The sequence below is a fragment of the Diceros bicornis genome, chromosome 2 (genome assembly GCF_020826845.1).
Source record: "Diceros bicornis minor isolate mBicDic1 chromosome 2, mDicBic1.mat.cur, whole genome shotgun sequence".
Classification (NCBI taxonomy): domain Eukaryota; kingdom Metazoa; phylum Chordata; class Mammalia; order Perissodactyla; family Rhinocerotidae; genus Diceros; species Diceros bicornis.
The window spans coordinates 5,775,574-5,795,642 of NC_080741.1; the positions used below are offsets into that span (position 1 = coordinate 5,775,574).

The following is a 20,069-nucleotide window of genomic DNA, read 5'->3' on the forward strand; positions in this document are numbered from 1 at the left end:
CTCTGTCCCAGCTAAGGCAGCTCAGTAGTCTCATACATCAGCCAAATGGTGCATGTGACCCCAGAGTCACATCTAAGACACAATTAACTAAAAGGGCCATTTGAATGTAGGACTCAGAATCCTTAAAGATGGTACAAGAAGCACAAAGAGTAGGTTTGGTACCTGTGATCACATTCGTAGGACTGAAAGATGATAATGAAAAGAGGCAGGATTTTGTCGTGGTCAAGAGCAAGGGCTTTGAAATTAACAGACCAAGGTTCGAGGGCAGCCTCGCCTTGTACTGGCAGAATAACCTTGGGTAAGTTACTTAAATTCTCTGTGCTTCAGTCTCCTCGTGTATAAAATAGGAACAATGATGGTGCACAGTAACAGCTCAGTAAATGTCAGCTATTATCATAAGCAAAAATGCCGAGGCTATACTACAGTTCATTGAAATTATAAGGATCAAGTCTGGAAATTAAGATAAAATTAGACTTGATTAATTATTAGTCTTCTTTTTTAACGAGGTATTGCTTTAGAAGGTGAATGTTTTGGCCAGACATTTTTTGTTTGTTTTTCTGAACCAAACAATTACATTCAGAGCATAAAGGCTGATTGCCATCTTATTTCTTTTTTACAATTTCATGGTATGTTCGGGCATTAATCATTTTTTATTATTTTATAATAACTGTATTGTGGTTATGTTAAAAGAAAAACAGAGTTCCTACCTTTTAGAGATACATACTCAAGTATTCGTGAATGAAAAGACATGACGTCTGTGATTTGCTTTAGAATAATTCGATGGAGATGGGGACAGGAGTGAGCGGGAGTGGGTGTAGATGAAACAAGATTGGCCTTCAGTTGATCATTGTTAACACTGGGATGATGGGTACATGGAGGTTCATCATATTAGTCTCTCAACTTTTGCATACGTCTGGAAATTTCCAAAATTAAAGGTAAAAAATAAAAAAATTCTGTGGTCACTCCCCTGGCAAAAATCTGATATCATATAAGAAATTTCAAATTATAGGAGAGGGTAGCCATTTTGCTCATGCTTTCCATATCATGACCCCAAGGAAAAGTGGTTTTTTAAATTGCAAACCAAAAGTCACTATTCTCCTGACCTCTCTATTACTGCTCCCTGAAGTCTCTGTCAAGTATAAAAAATAATAACAAAATTTATTTCTCATTCTTCTGTGTTCAAGTAGGACATCACTGCATCCCCAAGGTGGCACATACTAGATGTTGAATACACGTTTGCTGAATGAGTTAATGGACCATCTATTCTCTCATTTAAGTTCAAACACAATCAGTTTGTAATTTCATTGCATGTTGCTTCCTAGGGGCCATTTACCCTGATAATACCACAGCTTTTCAAAAAGCAGACGACAAAGTGCACCCAGGTGAGCAGTATACGTACATAATGCATGCCACCCAAGAACAAAGTCCTGGTGAGGAAGATGCCAATTGTGTGACCAGGATTTACCACTCCCACATTGATGCTCCAAGAGATATCGCCTCAGGACTCATTGGACCTTTAATAGTCTGTAAAAAAGGTACATTGTCTCATTATTACTCACCATATATGACCAAAAGACAAGATACAGGGTAGTTTGTTTTTTAAGTATAAGTCAAGTCTTCTGTGTTATGAGTGAGTAGGTAAGGTAGAGAGGCAATGAGTCTAGGAAAAAAGGAAGGAAGAACAGGGCAGGATAAAGAGAAGAGGGATAAATGGAACAAGCATTTTTATACATTGCTAAACCGCAAGAAATATGCTCTCCTTGGGGATAGGTTTGCTGTGTCTAACTTCCAAGAATGGTGTCGAAGGGACATGTGACTTTACCAAATGTGACTCCCTTAGAGGGCTCCATGGTGAGAGATCTGTAGTTAGCTGTTTTATGTTGGGAAATATAATATCACAGTACCTATCTCTAACATCATGAAAAAGACAACGTAAGTCAAGAGCTTGAACTCGAATTCCTACTCGAACAATAATTAGTTACCTGTAAAGACTTATTGCCTCAGCTTGTGGCTTACTCCAGGAGATGCATATATAACTTTGAATTTCAACCTCCTCATTGGCCAAAAAGCATTTACTAGTTATGTGGTCAGTGGACATCCAGATATATGAGTGTCTGGATGCATGCAGATATATATATATGTCCTCCAAACCCAGGATACTGAACATAAATTTCCTAAGTGGTTCCACGTCTGTAAAACAGGAGTGACTAGTCCAGATTTGTAGTTTATTGGGAAAATAAATACTAAAACTTTTAAAAACTATAAATCACATGCTAAAATACAGGGTAAAGATTGAGTTCTACTAAAATAGGAACTTTCACTTCAGATTCTCTGGATAAAGAAAAAGAAAAAAACATTGACCAGGAATTTGCGGTGATGTTTTCTGTGGTGGATGAAAATCTCAGCTGGTACCTAGATGACAACATTAAAACCTACTGCTCTGAACCAGACAAAGTTGACAAAGACGATGAAGACTTCCAGGAGAGTAACCGAATGTATTGTAAGATTGCAGAAGACGTGTTAACTTTATCTTATTTTCTGGATCTGTTTATTCTGCTGGGTTTATTCCCTCGCATGAATAAGTAGCGTGTTTCTAATCTGTGGCCCTGATAATGCAGCATATTGGACATGCAACTTCATATTCAGTTAAACAGGTCACATCAAAACTCTAAGCCAGGTAGGCCCGGGTTCGGATCCCGGGCGCGCACCGACGCACCGCTTCTCCAGCCATGCTGAGGCCGCGTCCCACATACAGCAACTAGAAGAATGTGCAGCTATGACATACAACTGTCTACTGGGGCTTTGGGGGAAAAATAAATAAATAAATAAAATTTAAAAAAAGAGAGAGAGAAACAGATTTGGTGGGAAGAGGATTAATTCCATTAAAAAAAAAACAAAAAACTCTAATAAGGCCAGATACACCAAATTATTTCCAAACTGATAAAGACAAAACATCACTAGTTATAGTTTAATCTGTTATTTTTATATCATATATCTGTTATATTTATATATTTGTTTATCCTCCAGGCTCATTCTAAAAATTATTTGAGGTAACCTAAAATTATTAAACTAAATGCTTAAAATTATACTATTGTAAGGCATTGAACTATATTTAGGAAAATAGTCCAAACCACTGGTTCTAAAAGGTATTTCTTTTTCATGTATACTGTCCCTCTGCACTCTGCATGATTTTTTTCTATATTTTAGTTCACTTTATTTCTTCTAGAAATGCTTTCTCTACTGCCTAGATTTCTCCTTAATTCTCAGACACAAAGTAATGAGCTTAGTAAGGTTGTCTATAACTCAGAATTTGCACAAGAAATCAAATCCCTTAACACCACTAAACCCATAAATATAGATTGTTGTTTGTTTGTGGTTAGCTTCTTCAAAATAATCTCTACTCAGAAACTGAAAATACAAAAATAACTGTATTACCAAAGCAGGCAAATAAAGTAATTAACAAATGCAGATTTTTATTTCCAACTTTTGCTTATTTCTGGCTGGAAGGTCCTCTTTCCATACTTTAATCCTGCCTTTGTTATGTGCTAACAAAAACAGATGTTAGAAAAAGATACTCAAACTTCTAGCCCAGACAGCTCTGGTTTGGTATCTCTGTTGCATCTGGTGCATTCACGGTGCTTTCCAGAACTGATTTCCACCTTACCTCTGGGACCACCCAGTTTGAACAGTGACCCTACGTTTCTTCGAAGGGTCTCAGGCCATCCTGCTTTTGAACTTTTAGGTGTTTATGGCTCTGGTCACTGGTCCCTACTGTCCTTCTCCTGCATTCCTCCTTCATATCTCTTCCAATTTTGTCTTCCAATCTTAAAAAAAAAGCTTTCTTTGTGTTCTTATTATAAAAGTAATTCATATTCACTATAGAAAATTTGAAAAGCTCTGATAAGCAAAAAGAAAACGTTGAAATCATCCATACTACCACTACCAACATGATTAATTTGATTTCTATATAAACTTCCGTCTTTTTTCAACTCACCATCTGTGTGTACATTTTGTATACATGTATGTATATGTGCACACATTTGTATTTACAAATATACACACATACATACCAATGTGTATAGTGTATAGCAAAGAGAGCAAATAGATTTTATCTTCAGTGTTGTGTTCATCTATTACTATTGTGTTGACAAGAATCCTGAGGCTGAATTCAGGTGCAAAATGAAAGAGTGCTGTGATTGATTAGCAGTGTCTGATGTGGGTACAGGAGGGAGGAACAGCAGCATGTGTGCCAGAGATTTTCCATCCCAAATTGATTCTATTTCTGTAGAGCTAACTGTGACTATCCCAGGCACCAGTGTCTGTTAGTCACAGTCTCTGCTCTTGATTTACAGCTGTGAATGGATACACTTTTGGAACTCTCCCAGGACTCTCCATGTGTGCAGAGGACAGAGTAAAATGGTATCTTTTCGGTATGGGTAACGAAATTGACGTGCACGCAGCTTTCTTCCACGGGCAAACATTGACTAATAAGAACTACCGTATTGATACAATCAACCTCTTTCCTGCTACCCTCTTTGATGCCTCTATGGTGGCCCAGAACCCTGGAGAATGGATGCTTAGCTGTCAGAATCTGAACCATCTGAAAGGTAAGGCATCATTACCTGGAATTAGCTGTCAGCTGAAAAAAGAGTCTTGTCTCAGTGACACTACTAATGGGGTGATTATTGGGAATCAGAATCGAAAAGCGAAATATCTTTGGAATGATCTGAGCTTTAAACTGGTCACTTAATTTTATTCCTATGATGGTATGCATCATAATGTAATAAAGAAGACTAAAGGATTGGAACACTTATAAAGTAATGAAACCTGAAAATATACGAATTTTTGGAAAAGAACAGTTGGCCCTAAATGTATAGCCCTGCTTTAAAAGTACAGTACTGTATGCAATTTCTCAGCTTTGTACAATACACAATATTGTAAACACCAGAAGATTTGCATGTTGTGCTGAAAAGTAGCTTGTCTTTTGACTTGGTTCGATCGAATATAACCAACTTTGTTGTTTATTTGAGTCCAGCTATTCCATGGCTTAACTTGCTAAAGCTCTCCTACATCTCTTCAATACCAGGCAATAAAACATTTCTAGTTCTTGAAAAACATTAGTTTGCAATATTGCAGCAGGTGCATAACTGTTTTGTCTGAGAGAACAACAGTCCTCCATGCTCATTCTATTCCTCCTCCTCCACCTCCCCATCCTTTAAAATACGGCAAAGCCTCTCTTCATCACTTGTCTATTAATGTGTCTTTTTTTGTCATCAAAAGACTTCCAAGTGGGGGCCGGCCCGGTGGCGCAGGCGGTTAAGTGCGCGCGCTCCGCTGCGGCGGCCCGGGGTTCGCTGGTTCGGATCCCGGGCGCGCACCGAAAGACTTCCAAGTGAAATCCCACAGAAACTGGTCCCATATTTTTGAAAACACTAGTATTTAATATCTCTTCTCTGTGCCATATAGAGAAGTGTTTTTTAACTGCTTGGATTTTCCATCAATAATTTATTTACAACTGTTTATTCTAGTTTATAATCTTGTTTCTAGCTATTTCTTCAATTTCCACCTGTCATTTCACCAGCAGTGTTTACAAGGCAATAGGAGAGAGAAACATTGGCTCCATTAACCAATGTCTCCTTCTGTGTGGTTTTCAGCTGGTTTGCAGGCCTTTTTCCAGGTACGAGACTGTAACAAGCCTTCATCAGAGGATGATATCCTTGGAAAACATGTTAGACACTACTACATCGCTGCTGAGGAAATCATCTGGAACTACGCACCCTCCGGCAGAGACACCTTCACCAAAGAAGACTTAACAGCACCTGGAAGGTAATTCAGAAAAAAGACTATTATTTCAAAATATGCCTCCCCCTAAAAAAAAAAATCACAAAAGGCTGATTCAGCAATTAGAATTTTAATTGGTAGCTGAAATTGAGTAACTAGATTGCTAAATATTTATTAAGGTGTTTGATGTGAGTCCGAGTTTGAGAAATATGACTTTTGAGTACAACATAAAAAAGGATAGGTTTAAAAGTTATCAAATGCTCTACAAAGTCCTCAGAAAACACTGAGTATAATAAGACATATCAACTCATTTGCTTTCCACTTCTGAAAACATAGCATTGTACAATCCAGCAGCATTAAGTACATTCACAAGGTTGTACAGTCATCACACTATCCATTTCTAGAACTTTTTCATCATTCCAAATAGAAACTCTGTATCCATTAAACAATAACTTCCAATCCCCTGATGACTTCTACTTTTTGTCTCTGTGAATTTGCCTATTCTAGGCACCTCATACAAATGGAATCATGCAATATTTATCCTTTTTTGTCTGGCTTATTTCACTTAGTATAATGTTTTTAAGGTGCATTCATATTGTAGCATGTATCAATTTCTTTCCTCTTTAAGGCTGAATAATAGTCCATTGCAGGCACATACCACGTTTTATTTATCCATCCGTTGATAGACATTGTGTTGTTTCTTCCTTTTGGCTATTGTGAATAAAGCCGCAATGAACACTGGAGCAGAAGCATCTGTTTGCATCCCTGCTTTCAATTCTTTTGGATACACACCTGGGAGTGGAATTGCGCAATCCTATGATAATTCTATTTTTAACTTTTTGAGGAACCTCCATACTGTTTTCCACAGCGACTTCACCATTTTATGTTCCCACCAGCAGTGTACAAGTGTTCCAATTTCTCCACATTCTTGCCCACATTTATTTTCTGTTTTTTTGATAATAGCCATCTTAATGGATGTGAAGTGGTATCGCATTGTGGTTGTGATTTGCATTTCTCTGATGATTAGTGATGTTGAGCATCTGTTCATGTGGTTGTTGGCCCATTTGGAGAAATGTCTATTCAAGTCTGACCATTTTTTAATTGGGTTGTTTGTTTTTTTTGTTGTTAAGTTATAGGAGTTCTTTATATATTCTAGATATTAATCCCTTATTAGATATATGCTTTGCAAATATTTTCTCGCATTCTGTAGGTTTTCTTTTCACTTTCTTGATAGTGCCTTCAATGCACACAAGCTACTCTTTGTACGTGTCTGATGACTTCCACAGCCTCCCAGCCATTCTTCCTGCCTCAGTCTCCCTTTCCTACTGTCTGTTCTCCCTCAAGCAGTCAAAATGACCTCTCGAAAATGTCAGTGAGATTATGCCATGCTCCTGCTCCAAGTCTCTGCTCGAACATCACGTCCTCAAAGAAGCCTTGTTTGCCACCCATCTACTTGGAAAGGTTAAGTAATTTACTCAACAACACACAACAAGTCAATAGCTGGGCCTGGCTCTACCCAGGTCTGTGACTCCTGCAGCAGAGATTTAAGTCTCAGGCTACACTGACTTCTGGATGCAATGACTCCCAAAGCTGCATCTCCAGCCCAGAAGGCTCTTATAAATTCCCGATTTGCCCTTCGAACTGCTTAATGGATGCCACGCTTGGATGAGGCCCCTTCAAATCAATATGTCCAAATCTGAACCCATTGTCTTCCCTACAAATCTGAGTTTCCTCCTCTCCATGAATGGTAATCCCTCCTTCTCTCCTCAAGTTCTGCCTCATTATATCCTGAATATCTCTGAAAATTGTTTCTTTCTCTCCATCCTCTTTGCCAATACCTCCGAAGTCATCACCACCTCTCACTGAGATTTAAAAGCAGCCCCCTGACTGGGCTACCTACTGCAGTCTTGCAGAGTCCAACACATTCTCCAGGCAGCAGCCTGAGGGGCCTTCTAAAACATCAATCTTGAGTGCTTAAATCTTTCAAAGCTTTCTTTCCCACTGCCGTGGGATGGAGTACTGAAACGTTAACCATGTCATCCTGCCCAGCCCTCATCTCTCCAAGCCTCCTTCTCAGCAACTCTGCCCTGCCCCGCATGCTAGGATCCTGTCACATTTTTAAACACGCCATGCTCACTCTCTCCTCTGAGCCTTCCCTGAGCTGTTTCCTCTTGGTAAACACCTGCCCCATTCTCCCCACCACACAACTTCATCTTTTTAACCCCATTTCTCTGGATAGTTTTAAAAAATCATTCCCTCTGGAAAGCCTTTGGGGCCTCTCCCCCTCACTTCCCCTCACCCAGGAGAAATGCTCCATAACACTCTGTGCTTATTACATGTTACTATGTTGATCGGTTCATAATCTGTCTTCTCTGATGGATATAAAGTCCCTGTGGACAGGGGCAGGTCCAGCTTGCTCGTGGTCATGTCATCAGCACATGGCAGGGTTCCTGGCAAAGAGCAGGTGTTCAATAGACTTGTCAAATGGAAGGAGAGATGAATGGGGTGGCTTTGGCAAGTCAAATGCCTTTCCGAGATTTAATTTCTTCATTTGTAAAATGGCAAGAATAATCCCAACTTTGTTGCTTTGTCATGTGAGTTTCAGATAATAAATGAAATCTCCTGAGCAACCGGTTGGTACTAATATACAACAAACAGTAGCTGCTGTATTTTTAAACATTTCATAATTTGTTAAAAAGATTCGATTGGAGAACAATTTATTAACTGTCAGGGCCATGGGCCCTCTTGAAATTTTTTCACTTCCTTTGAAAAGTGAAACCTCTCCTCACGATTCTCCCATCCTTCACTGAACATCCTGCTGTGAAGTGGTCCGTACTGCTGCTTCTGTGTATTTGGTAAATCATGGAGAATAATTCTCTAAGCACTGGCCAGAATTTTTCTCTTTAGTTAGTATCCTATGTGAATACCTGCTTTCGTTCTGCCTTCGACGCCACCTCTTATCTTTTGGCAGTGATTCGGAGGTATTTTTTGAGCGTGGTGCTACAAGAATTGGAGGCTCTTACAAAAAGTTGGTTTATCGTGAATACACAGATGCCTCCTTCGTGCATCGAAAGGAGAGAGGCCCTGAGGAGGAACATCTTGGCATCCTGGGTGAGTCTGTGCAGAATATATACGATTACTGTACTCCTCCCGGGGCTACACCAACCTCAGAAAGAATAGAAACTTCCGGACCTGCAGCGTGATTTCTACGTATAAACGTGGAAGATCAATCATCAATAAAGTGCAGCAGCTGATTACTTTCCAAATGTAAATTACCAATAGTAAATCTTCATCATTAAAAGCCATGCTGACTTCAAATGATGATTTTTTTTTTCTTCAAAGAGATAAGGGAATTGTGTGTTTATGTGACTTTGTTTAAATAGACAACGAAGCTGTTAGCCTCTGCACTTAGCCAAACGTACATTCCCTTAGAAATAAAATCCAGGCTACTAAGGAGAAGGCTGGGTCCGTCTTAGAGCCTTTTGCAGGCTGCCCTCAGGCAGAGCCCAGAGCCCACTTCTTGCTCAGGTGCTCGGGCAGAATAGCATAGTGGGTGGATTCGGACTGTCCTCACTCTTCCCCTATTAGCTGCTGGACCTTTGAAAGTGCTCGATTTTCTGTGCCTCTTCCCTTTCTACAAAATGGGAACAGTAATAGTAGCCCTTGCCTCATAAAGTTGTTGTAAGGATTAAATGAGTTAATACACATAGACATGTGTATTCAGAGAAGCACCTAGGAAGTTCTCAATAAATATCATTTTATGTATAATATAAAATATGTGCTATATATCTATGTTTTTATTCTGTATTTGGTAATAATATTAATTTTGGTGATGGAATATCCACAACAGTGTTACTCTTCACATCCAAGACAATTTAACTCACCCCTTTGGGTGGTCAACATTTTTAACACCCCCTAACAAACAACCCACAAGTAACCAACAGAAGACTAGGCGAGGAGAGCGTAGACACTGAATAGTTCTTTGTTTGACGTGTAAAGCTTGTGAACCGACGTGGGTAAAATGGTAAATTTCATTAACCTGAAGTTGAATCAAAAAGCCCTTCTCGTCTTTTCCAGCCTAGCCATGTCAAACTGATGATGACTTTTAAAAAAGCAAGCTTTCCCATTGCCACAAATAAGCATGTTGCTCCTGGTGGTTCTCGCCAGAGGACAAGCCAAAGAAAATAAGTGTCTTATGTATTCCGTATGCTACACACCAAGGGAGGATGACAATTGTCTCTTCCTCCCTAGGTCCCGTCATTTGGGCAGAGGTGGGAGACACCATCAGAGTCACCTTCCACAACAAAGGAGCATATCCCCTCAGTATTGAGGCGGTTGGGGTGAGATTCAGTAAGAGCAACGAGGGCACATACTATGACCCACATCACAACCCCTCGAGTGGAAGTGAGTACAGTGCTCTGTAAGCAAACAACTATGTTTAATAACCGTCTGTGCTGGTCACCCCGGGAAAACCGTCCTGCAAAACTGAGGGCAGGAACTTCCGAGGAACTTGCTCACATAAGCACTTTCAACTGGTTTATGGAATTTTGTCCTGCCTTCATTGGATGATTATTGACAATGGTAGTAACTTATTTGGATTATATCAATTATACATTTCTAGATTACTATTTGGATGATTTCTAAATTTGAAAAATGTTCTTGCAATTATAAGATTAGATGTTCATTTTAGAATATTTGAAAAGTATAAAAAGGTATAACCAAAAATATTACCCATCGTTCTATGGACAATCACGATTATATTTTTATATAATTCCTCCACTCTTTCATCTGTGCACATATAATATGTATTTTAAATGTGGTTGAGACTGTAGTTTATAAATATACTTATCATTATAATTTTGTACCCAGAGTTTTTCTTAGCACTTTAAGCATTTTGTAAATATACTTTTAATGATACAAAATATTCCATTATGTGGATGTATTTAGATATTTTTATATGTCAAGGCTGACCAAAGAATACTAGTGGCTTTGCTACCCTTGCAGTGTGACTGTGGGCAAGTTATTCAGTCTTTTTGGCTTCAGTTTCCTCAAGAGTAACATTGGGGGATTTGACAGGATTGTCTGCAAGGTTCCTTTCAGTTTTACAATTATTTTCAGTTCAGTTTTATTCAATAGAAAATTCATTGATTACCTCCTATTTCCAGGTGCTGTTCTAGCTGATGGGAATATAGAAACAATGCTTGCCTTAAGAAACTTAAGCTGTGTTTGGGGGGGAAATGCATACAATATAACATGAAATGTGGTAGAGACAGTGTCAGGGGCTGTGAGGGCACAAAGATAGGCACTGTCTTAGTCCATTTGGGCTGCTATAACTAAATACCACAGACAGGGTGGCTTACAAACAATAGAAATTTATTTCTCACAGTTCTGGAGGGTGGAAGTCCAAGCTCAAGGTGCCAGCATGGTTGGATGAGGGCCCTCTTCTGGGTCTCAGATTTCTGGTTGTCTCTTCACGTGGCTAGGGAGCTCTGTGGGTTCTCTTTTAGAAGAACACTAATCCCACTCATGAGGGCCCCACACTCATGGCCTAATTACCTCCCAAGGGCCACACCTTCTAACACCATCACATTGGGCATTAGGATTCCAACATGTGAATTTGCGGGGGACACAAACATTTGGACCACAGCAGGCACCAATCTCAGACAAAAGCTTAGAGCAGGCTTTCTGGAGGAAATCATGCCAATCTGTGACCTGACACAAGAGCATAAGTAGGAGCACATTCTAATTCACAACAAAGAACTCAGAAGTGGGTTACCTAGACTAAACCCAGTCTACTTTGTGGATCATATCACGACACTAGAAAGCATACTTAACTTCTCCAATATGGCCTTTTTACAGGTGTGCCCCCTCCTTCAGCCCATGTGGCACCCAAAGAAACATTCACCTATGAATGGACCGTCCCCAAAGAAGTGGGACCCACTTACAAAGACCCTGTCTGTCTATCTAAGATGTATTATTCTGCTGTGGATCCCACCAAAGATATATTCACTGGGCTTATTGGGCCAATGAAAATATGCAAAAAAGGAAGTTTACATGCAAATGGGAGACAGGTAAGTCCAATCAGGGAAAATGAAATGATTTCCCAATCTCTTTGAATTATCATTATTATAACGAAAATTCTGGGTTTTGAGGCAGTGAGGATTCTATGCATAATGTTTATTATTAATTTTTCTCAGACTTATTAGATCTTATTGTGCAGTCTTTCTGGCTACGGTGATTGTTCCAAGATGAATTAGAAACAGGTTTCTTTGGAATCCAAGCTTTTTATAATACAATTAGACTTCAACACATGCACAAAAAAAAAATCATTCAACATGCAATAAGTCACTCAACATTCACTGAGGAAAATATTGCTTAAAACATTTTTTTAGAAATGAGAAAATGACTGTTTGACCTAGAAATAGAAATACCTAACCCCTTCCTTGTTTTTATCTCTAAAATAAATATTTTAATATAAACCTTTAAAAGATAAGGTTTTTATCCTTTTAAAATACCTCAATACAATTATTACACCTTAAAATAATCATCATAGGGGGCCGGCCCCGTGGCATAGCAGTTAAGTGCATGTGCTCCACTGCTGGTGGCCCGGGTTTGGATCCCGGCAAGGATCCCCGGCGCACACCGAGGCACCACTTGTCAGGCCATGCTGTGGCGGCGTCCCATATAAAGTGGAGGCAGATAGTCACAGATGTTAGCCCGGGGCCAGTCTTCCTCAGCAAAAAGAGGAGGATTGGCATGGATTTTAGCTCAGGGCTGATCTTCCTCACACACACACAAAAAATAATCATCATAATTCCTTAATATCAGTCAATGTTCACATTTCCCCAGTTGTCTTTCAATTGTTTCAAGTTTGTTGTTTGAATCAATACCCAAATAATTATACACATTACAATCAGATATGTTTCTCAAGATTATTTCCTTGCATTTTTTCTGCTGCTAGTCATTCATCCTGTAGAACTTTCCCATGTCTAGATTTTTTCCCACATCTAGAATGTTTGCATTCCTGTGTCATTTAACGTGTTACTCTCCCTTTCCCTCTATTTCTTATAAACAAGTGGCTAGATCTACAGGCTTCATCGGGTTCGGGTTACATTTTTTTTTTGTAAGACTACCTCGTGTGTGGTGCTGGGTCCTTCTATCAGAGAGTGTATAATAGATAATTGTCTCTCACTTGGGGATGTTGTCAGCCACTAGTAACCATTTCCTGGATTCTTAAACTAATCAGGGGCTGCATAATAGTAATATTCTGACTCCATCATCCCGTCTTTATTTATTAGCTAGTATATTTCTATAAACAGAAACTTCCCTTAATGGGCTGTTGGTTACCCTGAGGTACATATTATATAAGAAGGGAACAACAAATGCTTGATTCTTTCCCTTTATTTGCAAGTTTTCAAATTAATAGTTCTCCTCTGCATACTTCAAAGGTTCTTAATAATTTCTTTGTAAGTACTATCGTGAACTCATGGATTTAAGCCTATTTGGTGTGTTTCGATTCGTTGCCATCATCCTTATTGATGCTCAAACTATCCTATTTTTTTTGGCCCCTGGGGGGCCTTCTTCAGGTTGCCACCTTCATTTTTGCATGGATTTAGTAGTCTTTGAAGCTTCTCAGGTTCATATTGCACATTTTCTGAGCCAGGCTTAGAATCAGCCATTTCTTTCAAAAAGCCCTGGTCTTTTCAGTAAGAAATTATTTTGACAACTATAGTCTGGGCACTAAGAGTGCTCATTGCTATTGGGTTAATCATCGTTTCTAGGCCTTTTCAGAGGGCAGAACTGGAAAAAAAAATTTTTAAGATAAAATTCATCATGAGTTCATACTGATACTTTCTATTCAAACTTAGGTCTATGAATTTTTTTTGTTTTTTACTCAACCTCATTACATTTTATCTATATCTTACATCTGTATCGCCCTTCAACTGCACTGAAAAATCTTAGTTCTCAATGATACCAAGGTAAAGATTTACTCAGTTCATCCCACACTATACAGACAACAGGCTCAGAATCGCTATTATAACACTACAGCTGACAATATAATTACTGAAAACAGTTTAAGATTTGTTTACAGCCCTTTTCATCTACCTTTGGGTGGATCCCACTAGGGATGTTCAGTCCAATTACAAGTTTAAAGTCATTTAGAATAGTTCCTCTCAGTATAGTTTTGCCTCCCACCAGATACACAGGTTTGTTTAATTTATTTTACTTCTATATTTTTAGGGATTGCTTTTAAAACTATAATATTATTTTATAATTATGTAAAATATTTACCTGGTTCCAACATCAAATCTACCAAAAGAGGTATATTTAAAGAAGTCTAGCTTCTATCCTCTCTCCCCTCTCACCTATTCCCTCACTACAGGTAATTTTTTTATTTCACTTCATAGCTTGTTCTTTTATTTATTATTTTTTAGTATTTTTATTGACTTTATTCTTTTAGAGCACTTTAAGGTTCACAGCAAAATTGAGGATAAGGTACAGAGATTTCTCATATACCCCCTGCCCCAAAACACACACGGCCTCCCCCAATGTCAACATCCTGAACAGAGTGGTTCATTTGTTACAACTGAAGAAACTGCAGTGACACGTCATAATCACCCGAAGTGCATAGTCTATATTACAGTTCACTCTCGGGGTTTACATTCTGTGGGTGTGGACAAGTGCATAATGACGTGTATCCATCATTATGGTATCATACAGGGTATTTTCACTGCCCAAAAAATCCTCTGTGCTCCACCTATTCAACCCTTCCCAACTCCCAACTCCTGGCAACCACTGGTCTTTTTACTCTCTCCCTAGTTTTGCCTTTTCCAGAATGTCATATAGTTGGAATCATATCGGCTTTTTTTTCAGATTGGCTTCTTTCACTTAGTAATACACATTTAAGTTTCCTCCAAGTCTTTTCATGGCTTGATAGCTCATTTCTTTTCAGCACTGAATAATATTCCATTGTCTGGATATACCACAGTTTGGCCATTCACCTACTCAAGAACATATTGGTTACTTCCAAGTTTTGGCAATTATGAATAAGGCTGCTATAAACATCCATGTCCAGGTTTTTGTGTGGACATAAGTTTTCATCTCCTTTGGGGAAATTCTAAGGAGCCCAATTGCTGGATTGTATGATAAGAGTATGTTTAGTTTTATAAGAGGCCACCAAACTGTCTTTCTAAGTGGCTATACCATTTTGCATTCCCATGAGCAATGAATGAGGGTCCTGTTGTTCCATACCCTCACCAGCATGTGGTGCTGTCAGTGTTCCAGATTTTGACCATTTTAATAGGTGTGTACTGATATCTCGTTGTTTTAATTTGCATTTCCCAATGACATGTAATGTAGAGCACCTTGTCATATGCTTGTTTGCCATCTGTATAACTTCTTTGGTGAGGTGCCTGTTAAGATCTTTTGTCCATTTGTTAATTGGGTTGTTTGTTTTCTTAATGTTGAGTTTTGAGAGTTCTTTGTTTATTTGGGACAACAGTTTTTTATCAGATGTCTTTTGCAAATATTTTCTTCCAGTATGTGGATTGTCATTCTCGTGACATTATCTTTCACAGAGCATAAGTTTTCATTTTAATGAAGTCCAGCTTATCAATTATTTCTTTCATGGATCATGCCTTTGGTGTTGTATCTAATAAGCTATTGCCATATCCAAGGTCATCTAGATTTTCTCCTATGTTATCTTCTAGGAGTTTTATGATTTTGCATTTTACATTTAGGTCTGTGATCCATTTTGAGTTAATTTTTGTGAAGAGTATAAGTTCTATGCCTAGATACATTTTTTTACAGGTGGATGTCTAGTTACAGCACCATTTGTTGAAAAGACTATCTTTGTTTCATTGTATTGCCTATGCTCCTTTATCAGAAATCAGTTGACTCTATTTATATGAGTCTATTTCTGGGCTTTCTATTCTTTCCATTGATCTATTGTTCTATTCTTTTTCACCAATATCACACTGTCTTGATTACTGTAGCTTTATTGCAAATTTTGAGGTTGGGTAGTATCAGTACTCCAACTTTGTTCTTCTCCTTCAATATTGTATTGGCTAGTCTGGGTCTTTTGCCTCTCCATATAAACTTTAGAATCAGTTAGTTGATATCTACAAATAATTTGCTGTGATTTTGATTGGGATTGGATTGAATCTGTAGATCATGTTGGGAAGAACTGACAACTTGGCCGTATTGAGTCTTTTTATCCATGAACATGGAATATCTTTTTATTTATTTAGTTCTTCTTTGATATCATTCATCAGAGTTTTGTAGTTTTCCTCATATAGGTATTGTACATGTTTTGTTAGATTTATACCTAAGCATTTAATTTTGGGGGGATGATAATGTAAATGGTATTGTTTTTAATTTCAAATTCCACTTGTTCATTGCTGATGATATATAGGAAAGTGATTGACTTTGTATATTAGCCTTGTATTCTGCAATCTTGGTATAATCGCTTATTAGTTCCAAGAGTTTCTTTGTCAGTCCTTTCAGATTTTCTACATAGATGATCATGTCATCTGTGAACAAAGACAGTTTTCTTTCTTCTTCCCAATCTGTATGCCTTTTACTTTCTTTTCTTGTCTTATTGCGTTAGCTAGAACTTCCAGTATGATGTTGAAAAGGAGTGGTGAGAGGGGACACCCTTGTCATGTACCTGATTTTAGTGGGAAAGCCTCTAGTTTCTCACCATTGAGGATAATGTTAGCTGCAGTTTTTTTGTAGGTATTCTTTATCAAGGTGAGGAAGTTCCCACTATTCCTAGTTCACTGAGAGTTTTTATCATGAATGGATGTTGGCTTTTATCAAATGCTTTTTCTGCATCTATTGATATGATCAGGTGATTTTTTCTTCTTTAGTCTATTGATCTGATGGATTACATTAACTGATTTTCAAATGTTGAAACAGCCTTGCATACCTTGATATGGTGTATAATTCTTTTTGTACATTGTTGTATTCTATTTGCTAATATTTTGTTGGATATTTTACATCCATGTTCATTAGAGATATTGATCTGTAGTTTTCTTTTCTTGTAAGATCTTTGTCTGGTTTTGGTATTAGAGTAATGCTGGCCTCATAGAATGAGTTAACAAGTATTCCCTCTGCTTCTATCCTCTGAAAGAGATTGCAGAGAATTGGTACAATTTCTTCCTTAAATGTTTGATTGAATTCACCAATGAACCCACCTGGGCCTGGTGTGTTCTGTTTTAGAAGGTTATTAGTTACTGATTCAATTTCTTTAGTAAATATAGGCCTATTCAGATAGATTGTCTGTTTCTTCTTGTGTGAGTATTGGGAAATTGTGTCTTTCAAGAATTGATCCATTTTATCCTGGTTTTCAAAGTTAGGGCCATAGAGTTGTTCATAGTAGTCCTTTATTATCCTTTAAATGCCCATAGGATCTGTAGTGATGCCCCACCTTTCATCTCTGATATTAGTAATTTGTGTTCTCTCTCTTTTTTTCTTAGCCTGGCTAAAGGCTTCTTGATTTTATTAATCTTTTCAAAGAATCAGCTTTTGGTTTCATTGATTTTTTTCTATTGATTTCCTGTTTTCAATATCATTGATTTCTAGTCTAATTCTTATTTTTTTATTTTTTAAATAAACAAATGTGTATGTGTATGTATTCATATCTTTGCTTTTTTTTTTTCACTTAACAATAATCTGTAAGTCCCTCCATGGTAACATATGGAGATATTCCCCATTCCTTTTTACAGTAGATATTACTCCATTTTGTAGACATGCTACAGTTTATACAATCAGTCCAGTATTTGACAGGTGTTTGGGTTGTTTCTAGTCTTCGTTTTTACAAATACAGTACAATAGGTAGCCTTGTCATATGTCTCTGTATTTTTGCCAGCATACCTTTGGGATAAATTCCTAGAAGTGGTGTTACTGGGAAAAGAATAAATACATATATAATTTTGCTAGATATTTCCAAATTCCGTTCCATAGGAATTGTGCTGTTTTGTATTCCCACCAGGTATATGTGAAATTATCTGTTTTTCCAAAGCCTCAGTACAAAGTATATTGTTAAATTTGGATATTTTTACCAATCTGATGTGACATAAACAGTATTTCTGTAATTTTTATTTGTTTTTCTCTTATTATTAGTAGTTGAGCATCTTTTCAAATGTTTAAGAACCATTTTCACTTCTTTTATGTGAAATATTCATATCTCTAGCCCATTTTTCTATAAGGTTATTTTTCTTCACTGATTAAGAAGCTTTTTGTGTATTAGAGATAGAAATCCTTTGTCTGAGAGACTAGATGTTAATTTTTTTCATAGTTTGTAATTTGCCTTTATGTTTATCTTATAGATGTTATTGTTTGCCATGCAAAATTTTTATTTCTGTTATATTTTCCTTTATTGTTTATATATTTTGAGTCATAGTTAAGAAAGTTTTCCCAATGCCAGGTTATAAAGGAATTCACCCATACCGCCTTCTAGTAATTGGATGGTTTTATTTTTCACATTTATATCTCTGTTCCATGTAGAATTTATCCTGGTGTACAGTTGAGGAATGGATCAAATTTATCTTTTTCTTTATGGCTATCCAGTTATCTCAACACCATTTATTAAAAAGTCAAACTTTTCTCCATTGATTTAAATGCTGCCTTTATCCTATGCTAAAATTCTCATACACAATTGGGTCTATTTCTTGATTTTCTATCCTATTCCATTGGTCTCTATTCATGTACCAATACCATTCTATTTTAATTATTGAGCCTTTATAATATGTTTAAATAACTAGTAGCCATACCTCGTCGTATTTGTTTTTCACCATTTTAATGGTTATTTTTGCTTACTTATTATTTCTAATTAACCTTATAAAAACTTATCTGGCTCCAGAAAAAAAGCCTGATAGTGTTTTATTGGTATTGTCTCAAATATACAAATTAAATTAAGAAGAACCGACAACATTATAAAGTTGGGTCACCCTACATAAGAACATATATCTTTCATTTGTTCAAGTCTACTTTTGTGTTTTTCAGGAGTATTTTATGGTTTCCCTTATGCAGGTTTTGGATATTTTTTGTTAAGTTTATGCCTAGATATTTTATTTTTATTTGGCTATTGTAAGTGGTAATGCTATCATTTAAAAATTTTAAATACGTAACTGAAAAGAAATGGTTTTCTACCTTTGGATTCCCATTCTTTGATCTTGTGCTTACCTCGGGAAGAAATAAAGGAGGCTAATCTTTATTGAACTCCCTCCAGGCATTCTCCCACGTTACTTCATTTAACCTTCACAGCAACCCAAGAGGCTAAGTATTGTTATCCCCATTTTTGCAAAGGAGAAACTGATACTCAGTAAGTTGAGATTTAAAATGTGAGTTTTATCCTCTACATAATTCACCATCTTTGTTTTGCAAATGGAGGAATCACAACACAGGAAGGCCTACAGGACGCGTTAAGTTAAAAGTCCTCATCCTGGCTTTTTCACTTATTAGCCATGTGGCTTGAGACTGGGTAGAATGTTCAGAATATTGTTAAATAGTGCCTTGTTTAGTGTCTGATCTTAATGAGAACATCTCTATTTTTTTACCACTAAATGTGACATTGGCTACTAGTCAGTATTTTTAATTCTATTTCTAGTTTACTGAGAATGTTTTTCTATTTAACAAACAAATTACTTGAACTGCTTAAAAAGTATCCTGTGATGGCACAAAATTCATTGATAAATAAGACAGGTCAGTTTTCTGCTCTAATGGGGTTTATCTTCTAGTGTGTGGGGTAACAAAGAGGAAGGGGGGGTTGGGGGAGGGAAGGAGAAAAGATAAGCAAACACAAAAAAATGAAAATGGATAACTTCAGAAAGTGACAAGTGCTTTAAAAAAACAAAATAGGGTAACATGATAGTGAACAGAAAACCTAGTTTAGGTAAAGTGGAGGTAATATTTGAGGTGAGATCTAAATTTCAAGGAGGCAGCCTTCAAAGATCTGGGGGAAAAACAAAGAGATCAGCTAGTGCCAGAATGTCAAATTTTATAAAAATTTCTTTTTAGATTTTGTTGAAATTATTATATAGTTTCTCTCCTTCGACCTATGAGTGTGACTAACTCCATTAAGGATTTCCTACTATTGAACCATCCTTGCACTTCTGGGGAAAAAAATATTACTTGAGGTTTGTGGTTTTTTTCTATATACTAGTGTTGAATTTGATGGTGTTTTATTTAGAATTTCTCATCTAAGCTATAAGTGACATTAGTTTAGATTTTGTGTGTTTTGTCAGGTATTATATCATGGTTATGCTATCTTCATTAAATAACTT

At 37.2% G+C, this 20,069-nt stretch overlaps 1 protein-coding gene across 1 annotated transcript in view; it reads left to right on the forward strand.

Moving 5' to 3' along the window:
- The window catches only part of CP (ceruloplasmin), a 44,618-nt gene that overhangs the window by 9,157 nt on the left and 15,392 nt on the right, over positions 1-20,069 (forward strand). The window contains exons 3-9 of the mRNA XM_058550226.1: positions 1,323-1,535; positions 2,327-2,500; positions 4,353-4,607; positions 5,655-5,826; positions 8,753-8,892; positions 10,033-10,185; positions 11,641-11,852. Coding sequence (XP_058406209.1) covers positions 1,323-1,535; positions 2,327-2,500; positions 4,353-4,607; positions 5,655-5,826; positions 8,753-8,892; positions 10,033-10,185; positions 11,641-11,852 — 1,319 coding nt within the window. The remainder of the gene's footprint in view (positions 1-1,322; positions 1,536-2,326; positions 2,501-4,352; positions 4,608-5,654; positions 5,827-8,752; positions 8,893-10,032; positions 10,186-11,640; positions 11,853-20,069) is intronic.